The sequence below is a fragment of the Gigantopelta aegis genome, chromosome 2 (assembly GCF_016097555.1).
Source record: "Gigantopelta aegis isolate Gae_Host chromosome 2, Gae_host_genome, whole genome shotgun sequence".
NCBI lineage: Eukaryota > Metazoa > Mollusca > Gastropoda > Neomphalida > Peltospiridae > Gigantopelta > Gigantopelta aegis.
Window position 1 is genome coordinate 44336168 of NC_054700.1, and position 27106 is coordinate 44363273.

The following is a 27106-nucleotide window of genomic DNA, read 5'->3' on the forward strand; positions in this document are numbered from 1 at the left end:
TTATATATTTCGTTCAGTGGACGACGTCCGTTCCCCAGGATACTTCCAGTGTTTCTCCTCGATATATCTAAAATCCTATCTATTTATTCAAAAATCTCAGAGACAGAGAATATCGCCTGGGGGCACAACGCGGTACCTCACCTATCATGTGAATTTCCACAACTCCCAGAGTCGGTATATTTTCTTAGAAGCCTAGACTGGTCGTCGCCTAGTTCGCTAGAGATTCCATGGTCGCGTGGAGGTATTATGTAACCACTCTCCACATGGCCTCCACACGTGGTCTGGGTGTGTATTAGTGTGTATTAATGTCATGTCATGTCATGTCATATGGTTTTACGTGCACATTCAAAACAAGCTGTTGTAGCGCACGCCTCTTCTGGGCGCAGGTGCCGACCTCGACCACCTTCTCCCTCCAGGACAAATGGGTGTAAAACTGTCCACCATTAAGACGAGAGTAGCAATGATGTTAACCTGGGGCCTAATTCACTTTATTACTCTTATGGGCTCAAATATACGGGGTAATATGTTTTCGATCTCTGCACAGTATACAAATTGCTTTTACAGCCACTGATTGGCTGATTTAAAAATCATGACGTTTGGTTGGTTGTCAGATTACACATACGTCATACGATCTACAAATATTTATAGAACAGTTTTTACTCATATGTTAATGGCTGATGGAACAAACAAGAATTAAAGTGACACTATTTTAACAATTTCATTAAAGTGCCTTTATCAGGGAATTGGTTTTGGTCCCCTCCCTGAAATATTTATTCAGTTCGCCCTTGTAAGAGAGTTTTGTAAACTAGACCCTATTCTATGTGTAAGTTTCTTTTCAGCTAACGCTCTCTATCATAAGCCGTTTAACAAATATTTTAAACAGGCAGCGTTAGGTAAAAATTATATTTTCTGATTCATGGCTACGAAGACATGACTTAATTATTTATCATATCATGAACATAAAGGGGAATTTGACGGCTATGTACCTGGTTGAATAAAATGAACAGAAAGAAAGAAACTACGCAACATATTTTCAGTTACGGTTGTTTGGCGTCGGGCATATGGTTAATGACCACGGAGATCACTGGAGAGGAACCAGCTACCGCCATTATTTTCCATTAGCAGCGAGGGATTGTATATGCATCATCCCAGAGACAGCATGGTATTCATCATCATCATCATCATCATTATGATCATCATTATTATCATTATCATCATAATTATGATTACAATCATTACCATCATTAACATATCATTATCACCATCATGATCATTATCATCATCATTATGATTACAATCATTGGCATCATTAACATTGTATCATTATCATCATCATCACTGTTATTATTATAATCATTATCACCATCATCATCATCATCATCGGTATTATTATCATCAACATATACCCTATTGACAAAGCGCATGGCAGTGATTCGTGGTATTCAGTATAAAATGCTTCCCTTTGATTCTGCCATGTTCCGAAATACGATTTCTGATTACGGTTGTCATTGTTGTGTCGTTCGGAGTGTTTACCTTGTGTGGTTTTGTTCCACATCCTCCTTGTAACAGTGTACCCATCCCGGATATCCATCCCCAGTTCCAGCGTCTCTTGAATGGCCGTCCCGTAATTAATCACCGCGTCGTGAAATGCGCCAATAAAGTAGTTCACCTAAAATTAATTCAAGGAAGACATTTATCACCTACTAAAGAAGAGTTTTTGGTAAGTATTTAACTGTACGTGTTTATAACGCGATGTTTGTTCACTGAGAGAAACAAAAACAAGAAGAAACGAAGTGAAAGGAACAAAGAAGAGAGGATTGGGGCGAGGAAGAAGAAAAGAAGAAAGAAGTAAAAAAAAACCGAAGACAAGAGTTTTAACATCCCTGCCCATTAATAAAGAAGAATGAGGAAAAAAGGGAAGAAGAAATGAAAGAAACGTTTTGTCAACACCTCTGATAATTTATAAATTTCATGTCTAACATATACAGCGAATACTGGTTACTATACCGTTAAGCCTATAAGCTAGTGGCATGATTCTGCGAAGGTTAGAATTGTAATGAAATAAATAAACATCACTTGCCATTCGACCTGGAGCCTATTTCACTAAACCCTCGTAACTTTGCGATCTCGCAGTACAGTTAAATGAAAAAGGAATTACAAAGACGATGCAATATTGCTTAAGAGAGATTAAAAGAGCTTTGTAGATTCGGACCTAGATCAGGATAAAGCCGATATCATAAGACTTTGTATGAAAACAACACATAGAGGACAGTCCATACTACGGTCTTTGATGTACCAGCGGGGGGCACTGGTACTGGTTGGAGGGGCACCTTGGCGGGTTTCCGTGGGTGAATTTATCTTGCGAGCGATCTACAAGTGCCCGACGATACTGACGGCTGGGATGGGGCAGCTATATATTCCTTCACAAATGAGGTGGGGCAATGAATCTCTAACTTGAATGGGGATCCCTCCCTCCTGCCCTCTCCCTCCCGCTTTCGACGCCTTTGCCACTGCAAATCAGACAAACGTTCTACCACTTGTCCCAAGAAGAAAGAAGAAGAAGAAATAGAAGAAGGAGAAATAGAGGAAGAAGACACAAGAAGAAGAAGAACTAGATGAAATAGAAGAAGAAAAACAAAACAAGAACAAGAAATAGAACAAGAACAAGAACAATAAGAAGAAGGAAGAAGAAGAAGAAGGAATTGTAGAAGACACAGAAGAGCAAAATGTGTTATTGGAATTACCCTCTCTGATCCGAAAGTAAAGTTGTACATATCACTCGACACCGTGATGACGTCACAGGTGAAATTGATCCACGTTTCGCTCTCAGGTTCGTGCAGGGAAATCTTCAGAAGCGATTCGTACGCCGACTTCGCCGATTCGTCCAGGCTGTCGCCTCTCGACCAGCTGTGGTCGCCCCAGTAGTCACCCGGAAAGGGAAACAGTTCGACATCCATGAAGACGAATTCCCCACTTTCCGTGTATCCCATGTCATGCGCAGTGAGCATAAACTCCCTGAGTGAGTTGCCCGGAAGAATCAAGATGATAACTAGTGAAATGAAAGACAACATTTTACAACTAGTGAAATTAAATTTCAGTTGTGTAAGATCTAAACTTAAGTTTCAGGACCCTTAGAATTGGTGGGGTGTTGGGGATTTGGGAAATCATGTTGCTAAAGGGACGTTCTCGTTATGCAGTTACTCGCACTGACTTGTCGCATGCGATCCAATCATACTGTGAGAACACATAAATCGGAACGGCTTTTGTCTTTGTCATACATTCCGATTTTTTGTATGGCCAACAAATCACATACCACAAGTCGGTGCAACTAATAGCAGAATGAGAACGCCGCTTAATGATCAGGGGCCTAATTCACTAAACTCTCGCAACTTTGCGATCTCACAGTGCAATGCTAAAAGACTTACAAAGAGGATGATTTGTTGTCTAGCAGAGCCTAAGAGACCTTTGTGAATTGCAGGGGTTGAATTGATATAAATATTCTGTGGTTTATGTTTGTTTTCTTATGTCCGTAAAGAAGGAGGGAAATGTTTTATTTAACGACGCACTCAACACATTTTATTTACTGTTATACGGCGTCAGACATGTGGTTAAGGACCACACATATATTGAGAGAGACAAGACTTTATTTACACTCGCGCCGTTACACAATGTGAGAGACAATTTACTGATATGAAAGATTATCTTATCCAGATATCACCCATTCCCAAATTATTCGGTGTGTTTTTAACAGTATTAATCCAGTTATAGTTAGTTCCGTTAGTAAGGTGATCATTTAACATAATTTTGTATAAAAGAGTAGACAATTTTGATTGTTTTCCTGATATCAGTCGCGCCCAGGAACCCGCTGTCGCCACTTCATGGGCTACTCTTTTCGAGTTCCAGCAAGGATATTTTATATGCACCATCTCACAGACAGGATAGTACATACCACGGCCTTTGTTACACCAGTTGTGGAGCACTGGCTGGAACGAGAAATAACCCAATGGCTCCACCGACGGGGATCAATCTTAGACCGACCGTGCATCAAGCAAACGCTTTACCACTGGGCTACGTCCCGCCTCATGTCCGTAAAGAAACCAGATACTGAATACGCATTACAGTTAAATGCGTGGTTTTAGAGACTATCTAGTAATCCAGATACTGAATACTGAATACGCATTACAGTTAAATGCGTGGTTTTAGAAACTATCTAGTAATCCAGTAAACACGACAAAGGTGCATGGTGATAATAATTATATATATATATATATATATATATATATATGTTCCATATTCCACAGACACATTAAACTCCACATAATTAAGAAATAACTTGATTTAATCTACTTTTAGAACGTATACTTATTTTTGTATTGTTTTTGACATTTACCATATAATGTGAAAATCACTCCCCACTATTGTACTGTACATGTTGTATATAGACATGTATTTATTATGTATGCTCAGGAGTTTTAAATTTTAATTATTCAAATTGCTAAAGAAAACAATGTCTGCATGGGTATTTTTAATCATCTCTATTTGTTATTTTAGGGGATTTTTATCACAGTTCTTCGTTTATAAATAGATGGCAAGTCCGTGACAAAGACTTTAAAATTGGCTATAAATTAGAAGACTAATTTCTTTTTTATGACAAAAGTCTACTGTACAATCTTATGCCACCTCGCAATAACTCATGACATGATAAAAGCCAATCACTTTTTACTAGAAAGTGGAGCGAGGCCATCATCAAACAAACAAACAAAATTATTTATTAAAACTAATTTAAAGTAACCGTTGTGTTTGCAATTTGCATTAGGAAGCGATGTTGTAAGAGTCTGATGATTTAAATACGACGATGGAAAGAAATAAGGGATCACACGAACAGGAAAGGGCGACAGCAGTGCTCGGTCAAAACTCTTTTTTTATCTATAGTGTCCGAAAATGTGTGTGTGTGTGTGTGTGTGTGGGGGGGGGGTTGTTGTTTTGGGGGGGTTTGGGGGGGATTTGGGGGGGTTTCCATTTGTGTTTTATCCAACTGCCTCCTTTCCTATCTCTTCTTTGACTTCCATCTCATTTCTTCCCAATATGGCAACTCCTATCTTTCAACTTCTTTCGCTGTCCACCTCCACAACCCAACCCTTGTCTCTCCAACAGCGACAGGTGCTTGTTTCTTGTGAATATCCGTGCCACACACCTGCCATGTCCCATCAGCTTTTAGTTGTGGGCTTAGTCTGACCACTTCGAGGAGTGTTAAGTAGTTACTTCTGGCATTGTTAAGAGGCACTTGTAACCACCTACTATGCTCCCCTACTACCAGCGGTCGTTAGTTAGTGCCGTGAGTCAGACGAGTTTTATTAGCGACAGAGGACGAGGGTGCCAGGTGTCGGGAAGAGAACCACGCTACAGACGTGAGTCCCACATTACATCGTTTTACTTTGTACAGACATTCCTGTGCTAATAGTGACTGAAAATTTGTCTACAATATCAAGTGGTCCCTGATTTGTTTTTCTCAGTGTAAATATTTGTATATATATTTGATGGTGGGCTACTATCCACTGTCTAACAAAAACGTGATAGGCTTTTGTCCAGTGGACTATTACGCGGTTATTGGTGATATTGTCCGGTAGGATTTTGCCCAGTGGATTAAAGTTAAAGTGTGTTTCGTTTAACGAGACCACTAGACCACATTGATTCATCAATTTAATTAAAATTAGCTCCACTGGTTAATTACTATTACCTATGCCAGTGATTTGAAAAGAATTTGAAAACATTCGGAATTATGCCGAGGGTATACGAAGTGATTCGGGTGAATTACGAAGTATGCCGGAAACTAATTTCAATATAAATTTTTAATGTTGAACTTTCGTTTATGCCAGTATACAACCCAGATTTTATTACTGCACACACACACACACACACACACACACACACACACCCCCCATTTTTCAATGTTGAAATAGACCAACAAGTTCGTCCATTGCATAAATAGTCTCGCCTGATATTTTTTGAATGTGTATGCACCCGAAAAATGCTATAAAAGGAGAAGTGTGATTGGTCGATATTTAAATTATTATTTATAGATGAAATGTCACCTGGAGACATTCCCAGTCTGGAGCTCCACGCGGTAAGACGTGTTTGTTTCGCTTGTGCACACTGCACGTGCTTTCATGTGCTCGACTTGGGCGTCTTTCATTTCGTTGTTTTTGTCAGCGAAATGAAGTTTTCTACTGGGATGTATGCGGCCATTGGAACTGATTGAACGCTGGAACGCTTCTCATTTCGACAGTCTGCACCACCAGGTTGGATTCTTTTTCAGCGAGATTCCTCGCCTCCACGTCATTTCTCCGTCTGACTATGTTGACTTGTTTTTTCGTGACTCGTATGACGACCATTCTGCAGAACGCCACGGTTGTTCGCGTTTAGTCTCTACATGTCCGAGCCTGTCCTACCAGCACTGGAAGATTGACCGCCCCACTCTAAGAAGAAATAGGAAGCGGGGTCGGCCCCTACTACTCTTTTTCTAGACTTTACATTGCTTTATAATGATACCATCTCGTATCCTCCGGAGTCGGGCCCGTCCGCACCACTATACCAACCCATGACGACTGGACTATACCCTAGTCTGATACTCTACTCGTTCAGACGGATCCGGCTTCTCAAGATCTGTATTTCAGCACAGCACTACACCTTCAACGTCTATCGACTGTCAATCTGGGGGTTTTCTTGACGGGATGCAACCCATCTCGTCCCTTTAAGCTGTGCACCCAAACGGCCTTAACGAGGCCACTCGCGTGGACATATCGATCGGACTTTAAACGTTTAGATCTGCGTTCAAAATTTTATGTCGAAATTACTTCTTTTTTGTAATATTATTAAATAGTCCGATCCTCTCTTCTTTCTCTTATTTAATTTTGGACTGTCCTTCTAAACTGCTCCAAATTATATAAATATTCGGCCGAGCAGTCAATTCTTTTTTATTTTTGGCTTGTAACCTTTTTATTTTTTTATTTATTCTATTAACGTTTTTACTAATTGCTATTTTCAAAATTCTGCCCATTTTCAACCCTCCCCCCCCCCCCCCCCCTCCATCCCGAGTCAGGCCACCGATCTTATCGGAGGTCGGACTCGGGATGGGCGTGTTCGAAACCCTAGTGGTATATGGGCACGTTAAACTAGTTATCATCATCACCTGGACATGTTGTTAGATCTACTGGTAGACCAGTAGAGCTAATTTTAATCAGATTGATGGGTTATTGGATGTCAATTGTTTTGGGTAATACAGTCTTAAAGAGGAAACCTGCTACGATTTTCATTAGTAGCTAGGGATCTTTTATATGAACCATCCCACAGACAGAATAGCACGGTATGTTATATACCAGTCGTAGTGCACTGGCTGGATCGAGAACTAGCTCAATGGGCCCACCGACGGGGATCGATTCTAGACCGACCGCGCATCCCGCCCCCACCCCCACCCCAAGTGGATTGCTACCCGTTCACCAAACAAACCCACCTCTGGCATTGGCCGCCGCGACTCTCAACAACATCCGTACGTCCGTCCGCTTCTTGCTGTAGTACTGGATCATGTAGGGGTAGATGCCGCCCTTCTGCAGGCCGACCTTCAGGGTCTCCCCGAGCACGTCTGAGTGGGCGTCGTTGACGTCGTAGATGACGACGATGTTCTTCCAGCTGAATCGCTTGAAGACGCTGCCAAACACCTTGCGCAGACGACACTGGCAGTAGGCGAAGCGCGTCATCGTCGGGTAGTCCGTCTTGTTCTTGAACATTCCGGCGTCGCCAAGACCTGTTGGGTTGAAAGTTATGGGTAGTTATAGGTAGCAGTATATCAAATAGTATATATGTGCGGGTCAAAGTTCGAGGTGCACTTTTTAACTTGTGATTCAGTAGTGCAGGCTACCAGCCCTTTATTGTTTTCTTGTTTGTTGTTTGTTGTTGTTGTTTGTTGTTGTTGTTGGGGTTTTTAAGATTATAGTTTTTGTTTATTTTATTTTTATTTTGTTTTTTTGTTGTTGTTTTTGTTTTGGGTTTTTTATTGGTTGTGGTCGTGGTGGTGATGGTGCGGAGAAAGGTTTTTTCTGTTGTTTATTGGTGGTTTGGGTGGGGGGTTATTGGTAATTTTTTGTTGGGGGTGGAGGGGTAGGGTTGTGTACATGAGATGTGCAGTCTCGACCCCACCTCCTTTTTTAACAGACGATGTATACTTTTTTCTTACAAGTTCAACCGCCTTGGAGTACACAAACTATTTCGCACACTCCCTTCCCCTTCAAAATCGTTGTATTTGCCCCATATTTACACTTCGTAAGTCACGTAAATTTCTTTAAATGTACGAGAAAACCTTGGCAAGCCATTTAGGACTTTGTTTAAGCAGGAACAAAGTAAAGTGCAGCGTAACTCCATTGTTTGTTGTTGAGTTGGTTAACATACGGCTAAAAACAGACCTGAATGGTAACCGAGTGTTGAGATTAATCAATAATACGTCATAATGGACTGAGATAATACGCGATAATGGATTGGAAGCCATTCGCCTTAATAGAGAAGACGTTAAGACATTACGCCTTTAAATATAATATTCCGAAATGGCTTTATAATAATATACTCAGTGACAAAAGATGTGACGCGAGATGCACTATAATATTAAAATATGTTGGTGTAATCGAATGAATGAATGAATAAATGAATGGATGGATGATGAATGAATGAATGAATGAATGAATGAATGAACGTTTAACGACACCCTAGCACACAAACCATACACCTCGCCTATTTGGGTGTCAAACAAAGGTAAGTATTTGCATAGTATTATGGTTTAACGGATGATATGGAATAGATAGTTTTGTTTTGTTTAATGACACCACTACAGCACATTGATTTATTAATCATTGGCTATTGGATGTAAAACATTTCGTAATTCTGATAACGTCTTAGAGAAGAAACCCGCTACATGTTTGCCATTGATAGGAAGGACATTTTTTATAAGCACTGTCCCATAGACAGGGTAGTACATACCACGACCTTTGATATACCAGTCGTTATACACTGGTTGGAACGAGAAAAGGCTCAATGGGCGACGGAGATAGCAGAGCGTTGAGATGTAGTAAGTTTGTGATTTCACGCTAACAAACATTTACATGAAGAAAAGGAAGAAAGGAAAAACCTTTTTTATTATTTCACGACACACTCAACACATTTTCAAATTATGGTTATATGTCGTCAGGATCACACTTCATGGGATACTCTTTTCGAATGCCAGCAAGGGATCTTTTATATCACAATCCTACAGACAGAATAGTACATGTCACGCCTTTTGTTACAACAGTTGTGCAGCATCGACTGGAACAAGAATTGGCCCAATGGCCTCACTAACGGGGATCGATCCTATATCGACCGCATGTCGGGCAAGCGCTATACCACTGACCTACGTCTCGGCACTAAAAGACGAGAGTAGTGTATGATATGTGTACATGGTATCTTTACCACTGACCTACGTCTCGGCTCTAGAAGACGAGAGTAGTGGATGGTACGTGTACATGGTATATTTACCACTGACCTACGTCTCGGCTCTGGACGACGAGAGTAGTGTATGGTATGTGTACATGGTATCTTTACCACTGCCCTACGTCTCGGCCCTAGATGACGAGAGTAGTGGATGGTACGTGTACATGGGATCTTTACCACTGACCTACGTCTCGGCTCTGGAACACGAGAGTAGTGGATGGTAAGTGTACATGGGATCTTTACCACTGACCTACGTCTCGGCTCTAGAAGACGAGAGTAGTGGATGGTACGTGTACATGGTATCTTTACCACTGACCTACGTCTCGGCTCTAGAAGACGAGAGTAGTGGATGGTACGTGTACATGGTATCTTTACCACTGACCTACGTCTCGGCACTAGAAGACGAGAGTAGTGGATGGTACGTGTACATGGTATCTTTACCACTGACCTACGTCTCGGCTTTAGAAGACGAGAGTAGTGGATGGTAAATGTACATGGTATCTTTACCACTGACCTACGTCTCGGCACTAGAAGACGAGAGTAGTGTATGGTAAGTGTACATGGTATCTTTACCACTGACATACATCTCGGCTGTAGAAGACGAGAGTAGTGGATGGTACGTGTACATGGTATCTTTACCACTGACCTACGTCTCGGCTGTAGAAGACGAGAGTAGTGGATGGTACGTGTACATGGTATCTTTACCACAGACCTACGTCTCGGCTCTGGAAGACGAGAGTAGTGTATGGTATGTGTACATGGTATCTTTACCACTGACCTGCGTCTCGGCTCTGGAAGACGAGAGTAGTGTATGGTAAGTGTACATGGTATCTTTACCACTGACCTACGTCTCGGCTCTGGAAGACGAGAGTAGTGGATGGTAAGTGTACATGGTATCTTTACCACTGACCTACGTCTCGGCTCTGGAAGACGAGAGTAGTGGATGGTAAGTGTACATGGGATCTTTACCACTGACCTACGTCTCGGCCCTAGATGACGAGAGTAGGGTATCATTATCTTTACCACTGACCTACGTCTCGGCTCTAGAAGACGAGAGTAGTGGATGGTAAGTGTACATGGGATCTTTACCACTGACCTACGTCTCGGCCCTAGATGACGAGAGTAGTGTATGGTATGTGTACATGGTATCTTTACCACTGACCTACGTCTCGGCCCTAGATGACGAGAGTAGTGTATGGTATGTGTACATGGTATCTTTACCACTGACCTACGTCTCGGCTCTGGAAGACGAGAGTAGTGTATGGTATGTGTACATGGCATCTTTACCACTGACCTACGTCTCGGCTCTAGAAGACGAGAGTAGTGTATGGTAAGTGTACATGGGATCTTTACCACTGACCATCGTCTCGGCTCTGGAAGACGAGAGTAGTGTATGGTAAGTGTACATGGGATCTTTACCACTGACCTACGTCTCGGCTCTGGAAGACGAGAGTAGTGTATGGTAAGTGTACATGGGATCTTTACCATTGACCTACGTCTCGGCTCTAGAAGACGAGAGTAGTGGATGGTATGTGTACATGGTATCTTTACCACTGACCTACGTCTCGGCTCTAGAAGACGAGAGTAGTGGATGGTACGTGTACATGGTATCTTTACCACTGACCTACGTCTCGGCTCTGGAAGACGAGAGTAGTGTATGGTAAGTGTACATGGGATCTTTACCACTGACCTACGTTTCGGTTCTAGAAGACGAGAGTAGTGTATGGTAAGTGTACATGGTATCTTTACCACTGACCTACGTCTCGGCACTAAAAGACGAGAGTAGTGGATGGTACGTGTACATGGTATCTTTACCACTGACCTACGTCTAGGCACTAGAAGACGAGAGTAGTGGATGGTATGTGTACATGGTATCTTTATTTATATCGAATGGCGGGACGTAGCCCAATGGTAAAGCGTTCGCTTGATGCGCGGTCGGTCTAGGATCGATCCCCGTCGGTGGACCCATTGGGCTATTTCTCGTTCCAGCCAATGCTCCATAACTGGTGTAACAAGGGCCGTGCTATGTACTATCCTGTCTGTGGGATATGCATATAAAAGATCCTTTGTTTCTAATCGAAAAGAGTAGCCCATGAAGTGGCGACAGTGGGTTTCCTCTTTCAATATCTGTGTGGTCCTTAACCCTATGTCCGACGCCATATAACCATAAACATATCGTGTTGAGTGCGTCGTTAAAGGGACAGATCCTAGTTTTTAAACTAAGGCATATTTTTCACCTAATCCCTAGTTTCAACCGATAACTAAGTTTGGTTAATTTACAAACCTGTTGCACGTTTGGATACAATAGAGTCTGTGACGTTGCAATACAATTAAAAATAGACTAAAACGCGATTCAGTAATCATTACTTCTCAGACACACGTGCGATTTTACAAATATGAAAAATGCATTATGTGGTGTTAGAATCATCAGGATGACCAGAAACACTTCGGCTGTACAGAAATGAATAATCTAAACAATAAAATGACCAGAAACACTTCGGCTGTACGGAAATGAATAATCTAAACAATAAAATGACCAGAAACACTTCGTTTGTACGGAAATGAATAATCTAAACAATAAAATCTAAGTAATGTTTGATTTCAGTGATCATAAATCGCTCTAATAGTGAAAAATATGCCTTAGTGTTTAAAAATTATCGTATGTCACTTTAAATAAAATATTTCCTTCCCTCCTTTTATTTTCTCGTGTTTGTCTTGTTGCTCTGTATACTTGTGTTCGACAGTTGATGACTCTTTAATATGTACGTTTAGAAAACAAACAGTATATATTTAAACGATTGATGCAAGATGGATTCAAATGTTCAGAAACACAGTTGACTTAGTAAACGGCTCAATACAAATATACCTGAACAAATATGTACGTTGACTGTGTAATGAATGAATAAATGAATGAATGAATGAATGTTTAACGACACCCCAGCACAAAAATACACATCGGCTATTGGGTGTCGCAAATGGTAAGTATATGAAAATATTATTATTTATATATATTTATGTAAAACCAGACACCTGCTTATTCCATTAAGTTACATGGTCGTTTTTGTACATCAACAAATATTTACATTAGCTACGTCTCGCAAAAAGTATCTTCTTCCACTTGTGACGTAGTCATAGGCGTCGGGATATGCCGGTGGGGTGGGGTGTTGGAGGGGGGGAGCAAACTAAAGGGACCAGTTAGATTTGTTTTTAATAGGTTCGACATTTCATTTCATTTCAACTTATTTTCATGCTTATATCCAAGCACGCTATCCTGGGTACACACCTCAGCTATCTGGGCTATGTCCAGGACAGTGGGTTAGTAGTTAGTTTGGGTGGTTAGTGATAGAGAAGAGGGTATAGTGACTTTACCCATCGAGTCGTTAAAAGTCGCTTTGGTTGGGAGCCGGTACCGGGATCCGAACACAGTACCTACCAGCCTTATGTTTGATGGTTTAACGACGACACCCCTCTAAAAATGAGGATGGGGTGGGCAACGCATACCCAACCCCTCCAGATTCAGAGTTTTGCGGGCCAGTCCAAACTCCCGCCCACACATCCCCCTTCGGACTGTTTTATTACCTGGACAAATAAATACATTAATTATGTTCTGGAAAGTACTTTACTGTAATTGTTACGTAGTTGTTTTATTACTTGAACAAATATATATAATTGTGTCCTGGTTAGGTACTCTATCCTACTAACTACGTATTCATTTTATTATCTGAACAAATACAAGCATTGTGTCTTAAAAAGTTCTTTATTCCACTAACTACACAGTCGTGTTATTACCTAAACAAAAATATCCATTACATTTGTCTCGCAAGGTACTCGAATCAACGAGCTATATAGCCATTATATTCCACTTGCTGTCCACTATAATATTGGTTTTAAAATGGAATTAAGGATTGTGACCTAGCTTAGTTGATACAAGTACTCTGATGAGGTGCTTGAGTCGAAGGATCGAAGGTTTTTTTGTCCCTCCAAACAGAACCCTACGACTGATATATCAAAGTCTGTGATATGTGCCGTCCTGTCTGTGGGGAAAGAGCATATAAGACTGTCTTTGCTGCGTACACCCAGTGAAATCGCTGAGGATGTTAAATTTATATAAAGTATTGCGTCGTGGATCAACACAATCGTGTTAGGCAGTATTATTATTATATATTTAAATTACTTTTTTTTTCTTTTTTTTTTTTTCTTTTTTGGTGTTGCTGGGTTTGTTTTTCGGGGGGGGGGGGGGGTTTGGGGTTTTTTTTTTGTTATTTTGTTCTTTTGATTTTTGTTGATTTGTTGTTTTTGTTGTTGTTTTTTATTGTGGTTTCTTTTTTTTCTTTTTTTTTGTGTTTTTTTTCTTTTTTTTTTGGGGGGGAGGGGGGGTAGTATGGGAGGTTTGTTTGCTTTTTGTGGGTTTATTGTTATTCCTCTTAATCTTCTTTTTTTTTTTTTTTTTTTTTCTTTTTTTTTTTTCTTTTTTTTTTGGGGGGGGGGGTGTTTTGTAGCCGATACACCACTCCAACCACCCATCCACTTACCCACCACAAACCTATTTTTACAAAAGTATTTCCAATAGGCTCGATATTGATCCGTTTAATGCTTCTATGATGTCAATTATTTATTTATTAGGCGGAGCTGTTATCACATTTTTGCCATTTATAATAATTATCAAGCATATTGCCTCAAACAGTCTTGCACAAACAGTAATCCATAGTTTATGTTTATTCATTTTTTATATAATTTTAAGAGAAAACAATTTCATATCGTAATTGCTCAATAATGTCTAGCACAAGCACAAATTCACAGTTCAATAACTAAAAGCATTTGGTTTTATTCCTTCTTTTTCTTTTTCTTTCTTTCAATTTATTTTTAAGAGAGAGAACAATTTTACATAGAACTTGCTCAAAACAATCTGGCACAAATTCATAGTTCAGTAAGTAAACAAAATAATGACGATGACAATGTTTTCATTCTTTCTGTTTCTCAAGAAAGAAAATAATTTCACATAGTAATAAAGTCTAGCTCAAGCAGAAATCTACAGACTTTCAATACGTAAACAAAATTATTGGGAAGGATTTTTTTAAATTATTATTATTCTTTCTTTCTTTCGTTTTTTTAAGAAAGAAAACAATTTCACATAGTAATAGCTCAATAAATTCTAGTACAAGTAGTAATCGAAAGACTCAATAAGTAAACAAAATAATAGCGTCTTTCTTTAGATTTACAGGGTGGTTTTTTTTAACTATTTGACGTATAACAATGACTGATTAAACAAACTCTTCTTTCCTCTTCCATTGTTGATCAAAATCTATACTCTTGACCGAAAACTGTGAAACGCGTATTAAACGAGAGACGTAACGAAGGAACTGAATCGGTTTTTATTTATAACTAGACGTTAATGGACTTTTTCTTTCTTGCTTTATTTCTCTTCTTGTTTTTTGAAGGGGCGGGACGTAGCCCAGTAGTAAAGCGTTCGCTTTATGCGCGTCCGGTCTGTGATCGAACCCCGTCGGGGTATTTTTCGTTCCAGCCAGTGCTCCACAACTGGTGTAGCAAAGGCCGTGGTATGTACTATCCTGCCTGCGGGTGGTGCATATAAAAGTTCCCTTGCTGCTAATCGAAAAGAGTAGCCCATGAAGTGGCGACAGCGGGTTTCCACTCTCAATATATGTGTGGTCCTTAGCCATATGTCTGACACCATATAACCGTAAATAAAATGTGTTGAGTACGTCGTTAAATAAAACATTTCCTTCCTTCCTTCTTTTCTTGAAAGTCAGTGGCTTAGCCAGACTGATACGCATGGGGCACACATCGGGAATTCCAAGAAGGTGGGAAACGTTGGTTTACTTTAAATTAAGTATTAGTATATTATCAATTTTTTTTTTTTAAAGAGGAGTATGAATGTGAAGTGCAGGTGCAATTGGGGATTTGGGGTGTGGGGTTTTTTGTGTGGGGTTTGGGAGGGGGTGTTGAGAACGATTTCGTATTGCTGGGTTTTGTTTTGGTTGGTGTTTTTGTTGTGTATGTGTGTGTGGGGGAGTGTTGTTGTTTTGTTGTAGGTGGCGGTGTTTGTTGTTGTAGTTGTTGTTTTCTTGTTGTTATCACTAAAAGCAATACATGCATTGTTACATAAATTACGTGACGTCACAAACTACCTTACTTACAGAATGACGAAATTCACAGGTAGCAATGGCCGTCTACCTCCTGAAAGACGAGTCTAATTAACGAATGAACAGGGCACATTACTGTCTAGTGGCGTGTGCTATCCAGCACGGCTATCTGGCACTTGTGTACTGGTTCACTGAACTAGAATATAGAGTCTGCCTCAGTTTGTCATAAAGGGCACAGATTTTCGAAGCCATGTTAACGCTACGATATTATACAACCGTTGTAGGCTATGGCGTTTGACGTAGTGATGCCATATCCTATTACGGTTTCACGATATCGTAGCGCTAAGATAGCTTATGTAGCCTGTTTTTATTGTTGTTGTTTCTGGAATCAATTAACACCACTTGCCCCTATCCAGTTATGGCCCTGATCCTACCCTGGGAACACTTGCGTATTGTGATTATAAAAATAATAATCTGATTTCTTTATTATTATGTTGACATACAGGGTTGAAAATGAACATGAAAATCATGGTCGCCAGCAGGGCCAGTTGAAGAATAATCTTACTGGCCCTTCTCAAATTTAACTAGCCCTCCAATTATCACACTGAAATTTAACTGCACAGCCAAAATGAAAACTAGAATATTCTTTGTTGAATAATAACCATGTCTCACCGTATATAGTCCGTTTACTTCAAAAGAAAACCGATGAATTGGCATGTAACTTCATAATGAATCAAGTTAAAATTCATATAAAAACATTTTCATAAGTTTTAACCCCATACCAACTTAAATAACATTTTAAAAATAAATCCAGTATAAATAAAAATTATTCTTTACAAATTACCATTAAATTATACATATTAAATGTCATTTTTAATATAGGGGTGAAGACAAAATGCTAGAACAGCCAAGTAATGCGGCTTGGCATGCATTGCCTCTGAAGTAAAAAAAAAAATGCAGTACAACGAGAATAAAGGTAGAAATGCGCGTGCTGTAGTATATACTACTCAAAAGAATTTAAGGGTCAGACGATATTTTCGACAATTATTTTCTGAATGTCAATTATATTAGCTAGACCATAATGTCACGCATGGTATTGTTCCATTTTGACGAAAGTGGGTCTAAGCAACCCATAAATGAATTAAAATCCACTGTCATTGACACTGTCGACTAGTTCTAATGGCGAAAACATGCTTACATTTGCACGTAAATTAGGGCGAAAGCGAAAGGTCTGCTAAGTGCCCATAACTTGCTTTTTCACAAAGCGCTTCATTTGCACGCTTTGCACGTGTATTCCATGTTCCCAATGCTGAATTTTCGTATAATTGGAGCTTGCGTTCGTGTACGGTGCACACTCCAAATTCGACAATGGTACGACTTCAACTGACTATCGAAGATCGAGGAAGGGCTATTGCTTGGTTTCAGGATGGCAATACACAAAGAAATGTTGCTCTGAGACTTGGTGTCAGTCAGTGTCGTTGGCCGACTGTGGCAACGGTACCAAGCAACGAATTCTGTTCGAAATCGTCCACGTTCGGGAAGACCCCGAAGCACTACAAATAGAGAGGACCGCTACATCACCAATATGGCTCTACGTCAACGCACAACCACTGCACGCCGATTACGTGACAATCTGCGGACTGCGACTGGAACTCGAGTGTCTGATCAAACCATACGCAATCGTCTGAGAGCCAATAATCTACGCTGCCGTCGCCAGGCTGTTCGACCACCACTCCTACCACGTTACAGAACGGCCAGACGTCACTGGTGCACGCTTCATCTGCGGTGGCAACGTGTTCAGTGGGGTCGAGTGATGTTCACTGATGAGTCCAGGTTTAGTCTCCAGTTCAACGACGGTCGGGTTCGTGTCTACAGACGTCCTGGGGAGCGCTTCGCTGACGTTAACGTTAGACAACGTCACCGTTTCGGTGGTGGCAGCGTCATGGTGTGGGGCGGCATCTCTATCCACCACAGGACCCCCCTCTATGTGGTGGATGGGCAATCTGAATGGAATCCGCTATCTGAATGAGATTATCCGGCCGTTGGTTCTCCCAGGCCTTCAGCAGATTGGCGGCGGGGCAGTTCTGCAGGATGACAATGCCAGACCCCACCGCGCCAGGGTGGTAACGGACTTTCTCAGACAACAAGGTATCGCCAGGATGGATTGGCCAGCGCATTCGCCTGACTTGGTCCCAATAGAGAACGCCTGGGACGAATTAGGCAGGAGAGTTCGGGATAACCATGCCCCTCCGACCAACCTTCATGATCTGGGTCAACTTCTTATGGCAGAGTGGCAGGCCATTCCCCAAGAGTTCTTCAGACGTCTGATCAACAGCATGAGGCAACGATGCGTCGAGTGTATTCGCGCCAGGGGTGGATTCACACACTATTAAACGAATGTTCTAATGTGTAAAATCCATGTTTGACTACCTTCAACTTTGACAGCATGTCATGTGACTTTCTTGTATACAGTGACGTTTATTTGTGGTTTTTTGTAAATATGGAACAATAAATAACAATTTTGGTGTAGTTTACATCATCAATCTAATACACTCTGAAACTTATTTGGTTATAAATTTTTGACCCTTAAATTCTTTTGAGTAGTAAACTAGTATGGGGTGGCAAGCGGGATGAAATAAACTTTGTGGCAATGCAAGAGGGTAAAATTTCCAGTACAGGATTTCCTCGGGAGTGGCTGTCCTATAGACCCCACACGTGTACGTTTAATCCTCCCCCAAAGTTCCCTTGACATTCCGCCTCATGTCATTGTCCCCCCAAAATGGATTTTCTAGATCCCCCACAGCTAGTTTTTATGACTCGATGGGTAGGTTACGGCCACTATACTGACGTCTCTCTCACCAACAACTAACCCACTGTCGTCCCTAGACTGCTTTTTGCATCTAACAGTATACAAATGTAATGTGATAGAAGATGATTCGTACCAGTCAATTTGTTAGCAAGTGTCCGACCTCCTGACATGTCACTGAACAGACAGCCAGCCCAGGCAGCTGAGGTGTGTGTCCAGGAGAGCGTGCTTGAGTATAAACATGAAAACCAGTTGAAATTAAACGAAATGCTGGTAGGTACCGAGTTCGCATCATGGTATCGACTGGACCAGCCGTCATTCTCGAATGTTAGTGAAAACCAGGAACGAGATCATACGGTAAAATGCCCACTTTTCTTGAGTTTTCATTTCATAAGCCATAGAAATTGTATTTTTTCGCGCAATATTTTTAGCTGTCGAAATACAGCCAAAAGGTATTTCATCTTTCTTGGAAAAAAATAATTAATGCCTTTCAGACATGTAAGTTATGATATAAAATATTATATAATAAAAAATTTAACACGTTTCCTTAATCCCTAATTTTCGCTTCTAACAAAAGTCATCATTTCAAAAAAACAAAATTCGATAAATATTCAATGAAACACGTCTGTCTGCTTTGTTTACACCCAGTGCCAGGAACTGACAGAATGGGAAACATTTAAAGGTTAAACTGGACATTATGATTGGTTTTAAGTGGACAAAAACAGTTAATGTACGAATATTTTCCCTAATCTGTGACAGTTTTAGCCGTATATAAACACTCAGATAGTCATGTTTTATGTTTAAATGTATTATTGCGTCACACTATTTATTGAATTGGACTAACCTTGTACACTTTGCTAATAGCATTATTCCAGTTTATTTCCAAAATAGTTTGTTTCTGACAGTCAATGCAGGAAGAAGACGTTTGTTTTGTTTAACGACACCACTAGAGCACATTGATTAATCAGTCATCGGCTAATGGATGTGAAACATTTCATAATTCTGACTCGTAGTCATCAGAGAAAACCCGCTACATTTTTCCTAATGCAGCAAGTGATCTTTTATATGCACTTTCCCACAGACAGGATAGCACATACCACGGCCTTTGAAATACCAGTTGTGGTGCACTGACTGGAACGAGAAATAGCCCAATGGGCTCACCGACTGGAGTCGATCCCACACCGACAGCGCATCAATCGAGCGCTTTACCACTGGGCTACGTCCCGTCCACACTGTCGGAAATACATACGAAAATAAGTTCTGTGCAAGTTGAGCATCTTGGTTCATAATGTTTCTTTACTCTTCTGGTCTTCTGTATCGACATTATTGATAAACGAAAACAAGCCACCGTTTTTAACATAAGAATTAAGTAAAAAAAAAAAAAAAAAAAGTTTGTTTTGTTTAACTACACCACCAGAGCATATTGATTAATTAATCATCGGCTATTTGGTAATTTTCACACGTAGTTATTAGAGAAAACCCGCTACATTTTTCCATTAGCAGCAAGGATCTTTTATATGCACATTCCCACAGACAAAAAAGAACATACCACAGGTTTGACCATTTGTGGTGCATTGGTTGGAACGTGATCACTGGTCGGTGCAAGTGGTTTACACCTACCCATTAAGCCTTGCGGAGCACTCACTTGGGGTTTGGAGTCGGTATCTGGATTAAAAATTCCATGCCTCGACTGGGATCCGAACGCAGTACCTACCAGCCTGTAGACCGATGGCCTAACCACGACGCCACCGAAGCCTGTCAGCATTTACCAATACCCAAGCAGATGTAAGTGCTCTCAAGACATAAACCAAAAACATATATTTAGTCGATTATATATTGATCATTAACACTACTTGTGTAGAATATTTATTATCAAACACCTGGTGGGAGGCAGCGGGTGGGGTCGACCGACACATCCCCACCACCACTACCGCCATCCCCATCCCACCCCCACCCACCAACACCCCCACCCCTGCAGAGTTTAAAACATTGTTCACAATCAATATTAGGCCACTAATATTTACAAGTGTCCAGGGAGAATGTAGACAATAGGGTCCGCTAGGTTCATATTCAACCCCCACCACAACCAACACCACCCCACCACACCACACCCCACCACACCACACCCGGTACTGACCACGCTATGCCCCTGAGAGGAGGAAAGGAGGAGCTGGGAATAATAATAATAATTGTACGAGTCCAAAACACTGTTGGACGAAGCTAAAAGTTTGTTTTGTTTAACGACACCACTAGAGCACATTGATTAATGAATCATCTGCTAGTGTAAGTCAAACGTGTTAAGTTTTACTCGTAGCCATAGAGGAAACCCGCAACATTTTTTCATCAGTACTTAGCAAGGAGTCCTTTGTGTGAACTTTGCTCAAACATAGGACAGCACATACCAAGGTTTTCGATATGCCAGTTGTGGTGCACTAGTTGGGATGGGATCATTTGTAACATGACTGATAATTATTCGTTGTTTAATTTCAACTGTCATCAACTCTTGACTGCACCTAGCGAGAAATCAGATAAACCCAATCATCATGAAACAAAATATGAAAGCATTGCGGGTTTGGGGGTTAGGTGGGTAATATTGTGGGGTAATTATTTATTGGGGGTCTTCTCCTTTTTTTTTCTCTCTTTTTTTTTTTTTTTTTTTAGTGGGGAGGGTATTTCTTTTTTGTGGATTTTTTAAAAGTCATTTTGTTTAGTTTCAGAAAACGTTATTACAATGTTCTTGTTTCTTTTACTTCCCCAAATCCCCTCTATTTGGTTTTGAACAGGTACGGAACAGATAAATCCTACCGCCATCAAACAAAATATGAAAGCATTGCGGGTTTGGGAGTTGGGTAGGTAATATTGGGGTGTAATTATTTATTGGGGGTCTTCTTTTTTCTTTTCTTTTAGTTTTATTTATTTATTTTTTTAATTTTTTTTTGGGGGGGGGTTGGGGGGGTATTTGTTTTTTGTGGATTTTTTAAAAATTCATTTTGTTTAGTTTCTGAAAACGTTATTACAATGCCCTGATTCCTTTACTCCCCCAAACACACACCCCCCCCCCCCCCATTTGTTTTGGGACAGGTACGGCCCTATAAGTCAATATTATAATTACAACAGGTACAAACTTGCAATCCAATGTTATAATTGTATGAGTATTTTTAAATTATATGTTACCAAGAAATATATTATGCGTTTCGGTTAATCCATACTGACAATTTTGGCGGTGTATTGAAACGTTAGTGTTATATCTGCACACACGGGAACTAAATGTAATTTTATTATCCCTGTGTGTATTAAACATAATATAACATATAAATAAAAGATGAGCTGGGACAGATTTAGCAAGCGATGGAAGCCTACAATGTATTAGCTTAATGGGTTTGTGTCTATTGCTTTTTTAATTCCTTTTAGGGCGGGGAGGGGGATGTCTAATTTGTTGTTGTTTTGTTTCTGTTTCAGTATTATTGGTCTTGTGTTGTTTTTGTTTGCGTGTTATTGGTCTTGTTTTGTTTTTGTTTGCGTGTTAATGGTCTTGTTTTGTTTGCGTGTTATTGGTCTTGTTTTGTTTTTGTTTGAGTGTTATTGGTCTTGTTTTGTTTTTGATTGAGTGTTATTGGTCTTGTTTTGTTTTCGTTTGAGTGTTATTGGTCTTGTTTTGTTTTTGTTTGAGTGTTATTGGTCTTGTTTTGTTTTCGTTTCAGTGTTATTGGTCTTGTTTTGTTTTTGTTTGAGTGTTATTGGTCTTGTTTTGTTTTTGTTTGAGTGGTATTGGTCTTGTTTTGTTTTCGTTTGAGTGTTATTGGTCTTGTTTTGTTTTTGTTTGCGTATTATTGGTCTTGTTTTGTTTTTGATTGAGTGTTATTGGTCTTGTTTTGTTTTTGTTTGAGTGTTATTGGTCTTGTTTTGTTTTTGATTGAGTGTTATTGGTCTTGTTTTGTTTTCGTTTGAGTGTTATTGGTCTTGTTTTGTTTTTGTTTGCGTGTTATTGGTCTTGTTTTGTTTTTGTTTGAGTGTTATTGGTCTTGTTTTGTTTTTGATTGAGTGTTATTGGTCTTGTTTTGTTTTCGTTTGAGTGTTATTGGTCTTGTTTTGTTTTTGTTTGCGTGTTATTGGTCTTGTTTCGTTTTTGTTTCAGTGTTATTGGTCTTGTTCTGTGTTTGAATGAGTGTTATTGGTCTTGTTTTGTTTTTGTTTGAGTGTTATTGGTCTTGTTTTGTTTTTGATTGAGTGTTATTGGTCTTATTTTGTTTTCGTTTGAGTGTTATTGGTCTTGTTTTGTTTTTGTTTGAGTGTTATTGGTCTTTGTTTTGTTTTTGTTTGAGTATTATTGGTCTTGTTTTGTTTTTGATTGAGTGTTATTGGTCTTGTTTTGTTTTTGTTTGAGTGTTATTGGTCTTGTTTCGTTTTTGTTTGAGTGTTATTGGTCTTGTTTCGTTTTTGTTTGAGTGTTACTGGTCTTGTTTCGTTTTTGATTGAGTATTATTGGTCTTGTTTTGTTTTTGTTTGAGTGTTATTGGTCTTGTTTTGTTTTTGATTGAGTGTTATTGGTCATGTTTTGTTTTCGTTTCAGTGTTATTGGTCTTGTTTTGTTTTCGTTTGAGTGTTATTGGTCTTGTTTTGTTTTTGTTTGAGTGTTATTGGTCTTCTTTTTTTGTCTTTTTTTTTTAGTTTTATTGGTCTTGTTTTGTTTTTGTTTGAGTTTTATTGGTCTTGTTCTGTGTTTGATTGAGAGTTATTGGTCTTGATTTGTTTTCGTTTGAGTGTTATTGGTCTTGTTTTGTTTTTGATTGAGTGTTATTGGTCTTGTTTTGTTTTCGTTTGAGTGTCACTGGTTTTGTTTTGTTTTTGATTGAGTGTTATTGGTCTTGTTTTGTTTTTGACTGAGTATTATTGGTCTTGTTTTGTTTTTGATTAAGTGTTATTGGTCTTGTTTTGTTTTTGATTAAGTGTTATTTGTCTTGTTTTGTTTTTGATTAAGTATTATTGGTCTTCTTTTTTTGTCTTTTTTTTAGTTTTATTGGTCTTGTTTTGTTTTTGTTTGAGTTGTATTGGTCTTGTTTTGTTTTTCTTCTTGTTTTTTGTTTTGTTGCTGTTCTTGCTGTTGTATTTGTTCTTGTTCTATTGGGGGATATGGATGGTGTTATACATTTTATATATACAAACAAACAAACATACATATATACATACATACACATACACATACACATACACATACACATACACATACACATACACACAAACACACACACACACACACACACACACACACACATATATATATATATATATATATATATATATATATATATATATATATATATATATATATATATATATACACGTACACACATATATATATAGAATGAACTGTTTTAATTTACAATTCACTATTTCCAGAGTTTTATGTCCCCACGTGTGGAATGCCTTGTTGCCTACAATATCTACACACCAAAACAAAATAGTTCTTGTATTTCTTATTTTTAAAATAAAAATACATTGTTTTCAAAACGGTATTTAATATACAAAACAATCAACTGGAGTAAAGAACAAATAACTTTCAACAATACAGCATTCCTTTGCTGATCATAAAAGTAGTTCCGTCCCAAAATGCTATATTTTTTATCAGTGGCCGAAAATATAGAGATTTATCTAGTCATCATATCTTAACAATACATAGTATGGTGATTGCAGGATAAATAATCAATAATACAATTATTTTGCATTATGTTAGTTTCGTTTGTTCGGTGTTGTTAGCGAGTCACTTTTCCCATTTTGTAGATTGTATTCCTTTGCTGGATGTTACACATTTTAACAGTCACTGGTTCACTGATTAAAACACGCTGGGGGGATCATTAAATATTTATTCTTCCACTTTTATTTTATTAATGGTTCCTAGGTGTTTAAATTTCGTGATCGATATTCTTGTAAAGAAGAATCCCTTCCAGTTATTATAAATCTAATGTGTAATCTAATTGTTAACAAGCTACACTATCCAGACATAATTTATACTTTATATCCGAACATAATGTATACATTGTATCCAGACATAATTATACTTTATATCCAAACATAATTTATACTTTATATCTGAACATAATATATACTTTATATCTGAACATAATTTATACATTATATCCGAACATAATTTATACATTATATCCGAACATAATTTATACTTTAAATCCGAACATGTTTATACTTTATATCTGATTTTCATTTCATTTCAACTTATTTTCGTGCTTATATCCAATTAAGGTTCAAGCACGCTGTCCTGTTCACACACCTCGGCTATCTGGGCTGTCTGTCCAGGACAGTGGGTTAGTTGTTAGTTGGTTAATGGTTAGTGAGAGAGAATAGGGTGTAGTGGCCTTACACCTATCTACTGAGCCCTTAAGAACTCTCTCTCTGGGTTGGAGCCGGTACTGGGCTGCGAACCCTGTACCTACCAGCCTGTGGTCCAATGGCTTAACCACTACGCCACCGAGGCCGGTTTTATATCTGAACATAATTTATACTTTATATCCGAACATAATGTATACATTGTATCCAGACATAATTATACTTTATATCCAAACATAATGTATACTTCATATCCGAACATAATTTATACTTTATATCTGAACATAATGTATACTTTATATCCGGACATAATTTATCCTTTATATCCAAACATAAGTTATGCTTTATATCCGAACATAAGTTATGCTTTATATCTGAACATAATTTGTACTTTATATCCGAACATAATTGTAAAATATCGTATCATATTTATGTTCCCAGTAAATTATTTTCAATTGTCACGAGATTTAGTGAGTGAAAATAAAAATTATTTCACAAGGGGCATACACATGATACGAAATGGTAGCGAGTCTAATATCCTATTTACTACCCATAATCGATCTTAAAGGGACAGATCATAGTTTTTGCCCACGAAAATGCACACTCAGTTTAGTTAATCTACAAACCTGTAACACATTTGGATAAAGGTTGTGTTTGTTTTTTGTTTTGTTTTTCTCCCTTTTTTTATTGCTCCAGATCAAAGTTACAATTGAGTGAAAAATGAGTATGTGACTTTGAAACGGTGAAATACCCTTTAAAAATAGACTAAAACTCGACTCCATAACTGTTACTTCTCAGACGCACGTGTGTTTTTAAAAATATGAGAAATGCATTTTGTGATATTAATAACACCAGGATGGCCAAAAACACTTCGAATGTACGCAAATGGATAATCTAAACAATAAAATCTAAGTAAAGTATGATTTCAGTTATCAAAAACGGCTCTAATAGTCAAAAATATGCCTTAGTGTTTAAAAACTACGGTATGACCCTTTAATTTATATCACTCCACGCGTTTGGATGACGTTCCTGTAAGGTTGTAGTGCGCCAATCGATGACGTCATCGTGTGACTTGGGATGTATCACTTTGATATGTACCCAGATATTTGTAACCATATGGGTAATACTTTATACTGTATAATATCTCTGATCAGTGTCTTAAAACACAAATCTGTAAATAATTCAAGTGGGAAGCCGCCATTATGAAACTTTAATAAACGACCTTTAAAATAATAGCTTTTTTGCTGTCACGTTTTATATTTATAGAAAATGAATTAAAATGGAGAATGCATCCAAATTGTCGCACTTGCTCGTACAATTTCCAATAACTATTACGCTATTTCGTCAGTGCAAAACTATAATTGTTCATTGTAAATGTAATCGATTGTTGTTTTAATAAAAGAACCTATTGTTATACGCATGTCATTGTGCCATTATCGACTGGTTCCAGTGCAGTTTTTGGTCAGCTTTGTAAAGAATAGCAGTTGACGATCAATCAGAATTAAAACCTATTATTATACACACTTTTCTTAATCGTATACTTTACGTTCAGGTTGTTTTTATTTGTCTGTTCTTATAGGGTGTATACTACCAAATTAAATCCCATAGACGACAATAGTAACATATGTGGCTAAAACTCCTACCTGCAACGTATCAACCGACATAAACGCCCCGGATATAAATACTACCACCCCTCACACTTAAAGTGAATCAGAAAAAAATTGGGGGTCAAGCTGCTCGTTTATGAGATAATGGGTAGCGTCTATGACTACCCTAGTTCCGCACAAAATTCGAGTACTTTTTTTTACAGGTACCCCATACATGTTTCAAGCACAAGGCTACTTGACACATTGGTTCTAGATGAAATAAAATTGCATATTTGTTTTACCAAGATGAAACTATTTTTTTTTCAGAACCAACACACTCACATTTATCACCAATCACAGGGCTTGTGGTGTTCACTTCTCTATCAAACGTTTGGTGCACCTCGAACTTTGACCCAGCCGGAAGTTATTTGGTTTAGTACTACCTTTAGGGGCGGGATTTAGCTCAGTCGGTTGAGTGCTCGCTTGAGGTGCTTACGTCGCAGGATCGAGCCACCATTCAACTGATTGGGTTTTTCCTCGTTCCAATCAGTACACCTCAACTGGTCAAAGACCGTGGTATGTGCTTTCCTATCCGTGGGAAAGTGCATATAAAAGATACCGAGCTGCATTAGGAAAAATGTAGCGGGTTTCCTCTGATGACTACGTGTCAGAATTACCAAATGTTTGACATCCAATAGCCGATGTTAAATTACTTTCTTCGAAGGGACACGAAATGTTTTCTTTGTTTCTTTCTTTTT

The 27106-nt window shown here is 38.9% G+C and overlaps 1 protein-coding gene across 1 annotated transcript in view; it reads right to left on the reverse strand.

The window, feature by feature from the left end:
- Positions 1-612: 612 nt before the first annotated feature.
- The window catches only part of LOC121388666 (atrial natriuretic peptide receptor 3-like), a 39005-nt gene continuing 12511 nt past the window's right edge, over positions 613-27106 (reverse strand). Inside the window, exons 3-6 of the mRNA XM_041520111.1 lie at positions 7511-7801; positions 2745-3049; positions 1534-1669; positions 613-632 (exon numbers count right to left, since the gene is read on the reverse strand). Coding sequence (XP_041376045.1) covers positions 613-632; positions 1534-1669; positions 2745-3049; positions 7511-7801 — 752 coding nt within the window. The remainder of the gene's footprint in view (positions 633-1533; positions 1670-2744; positions 3050-7510; positions 7802-27106) is intronic.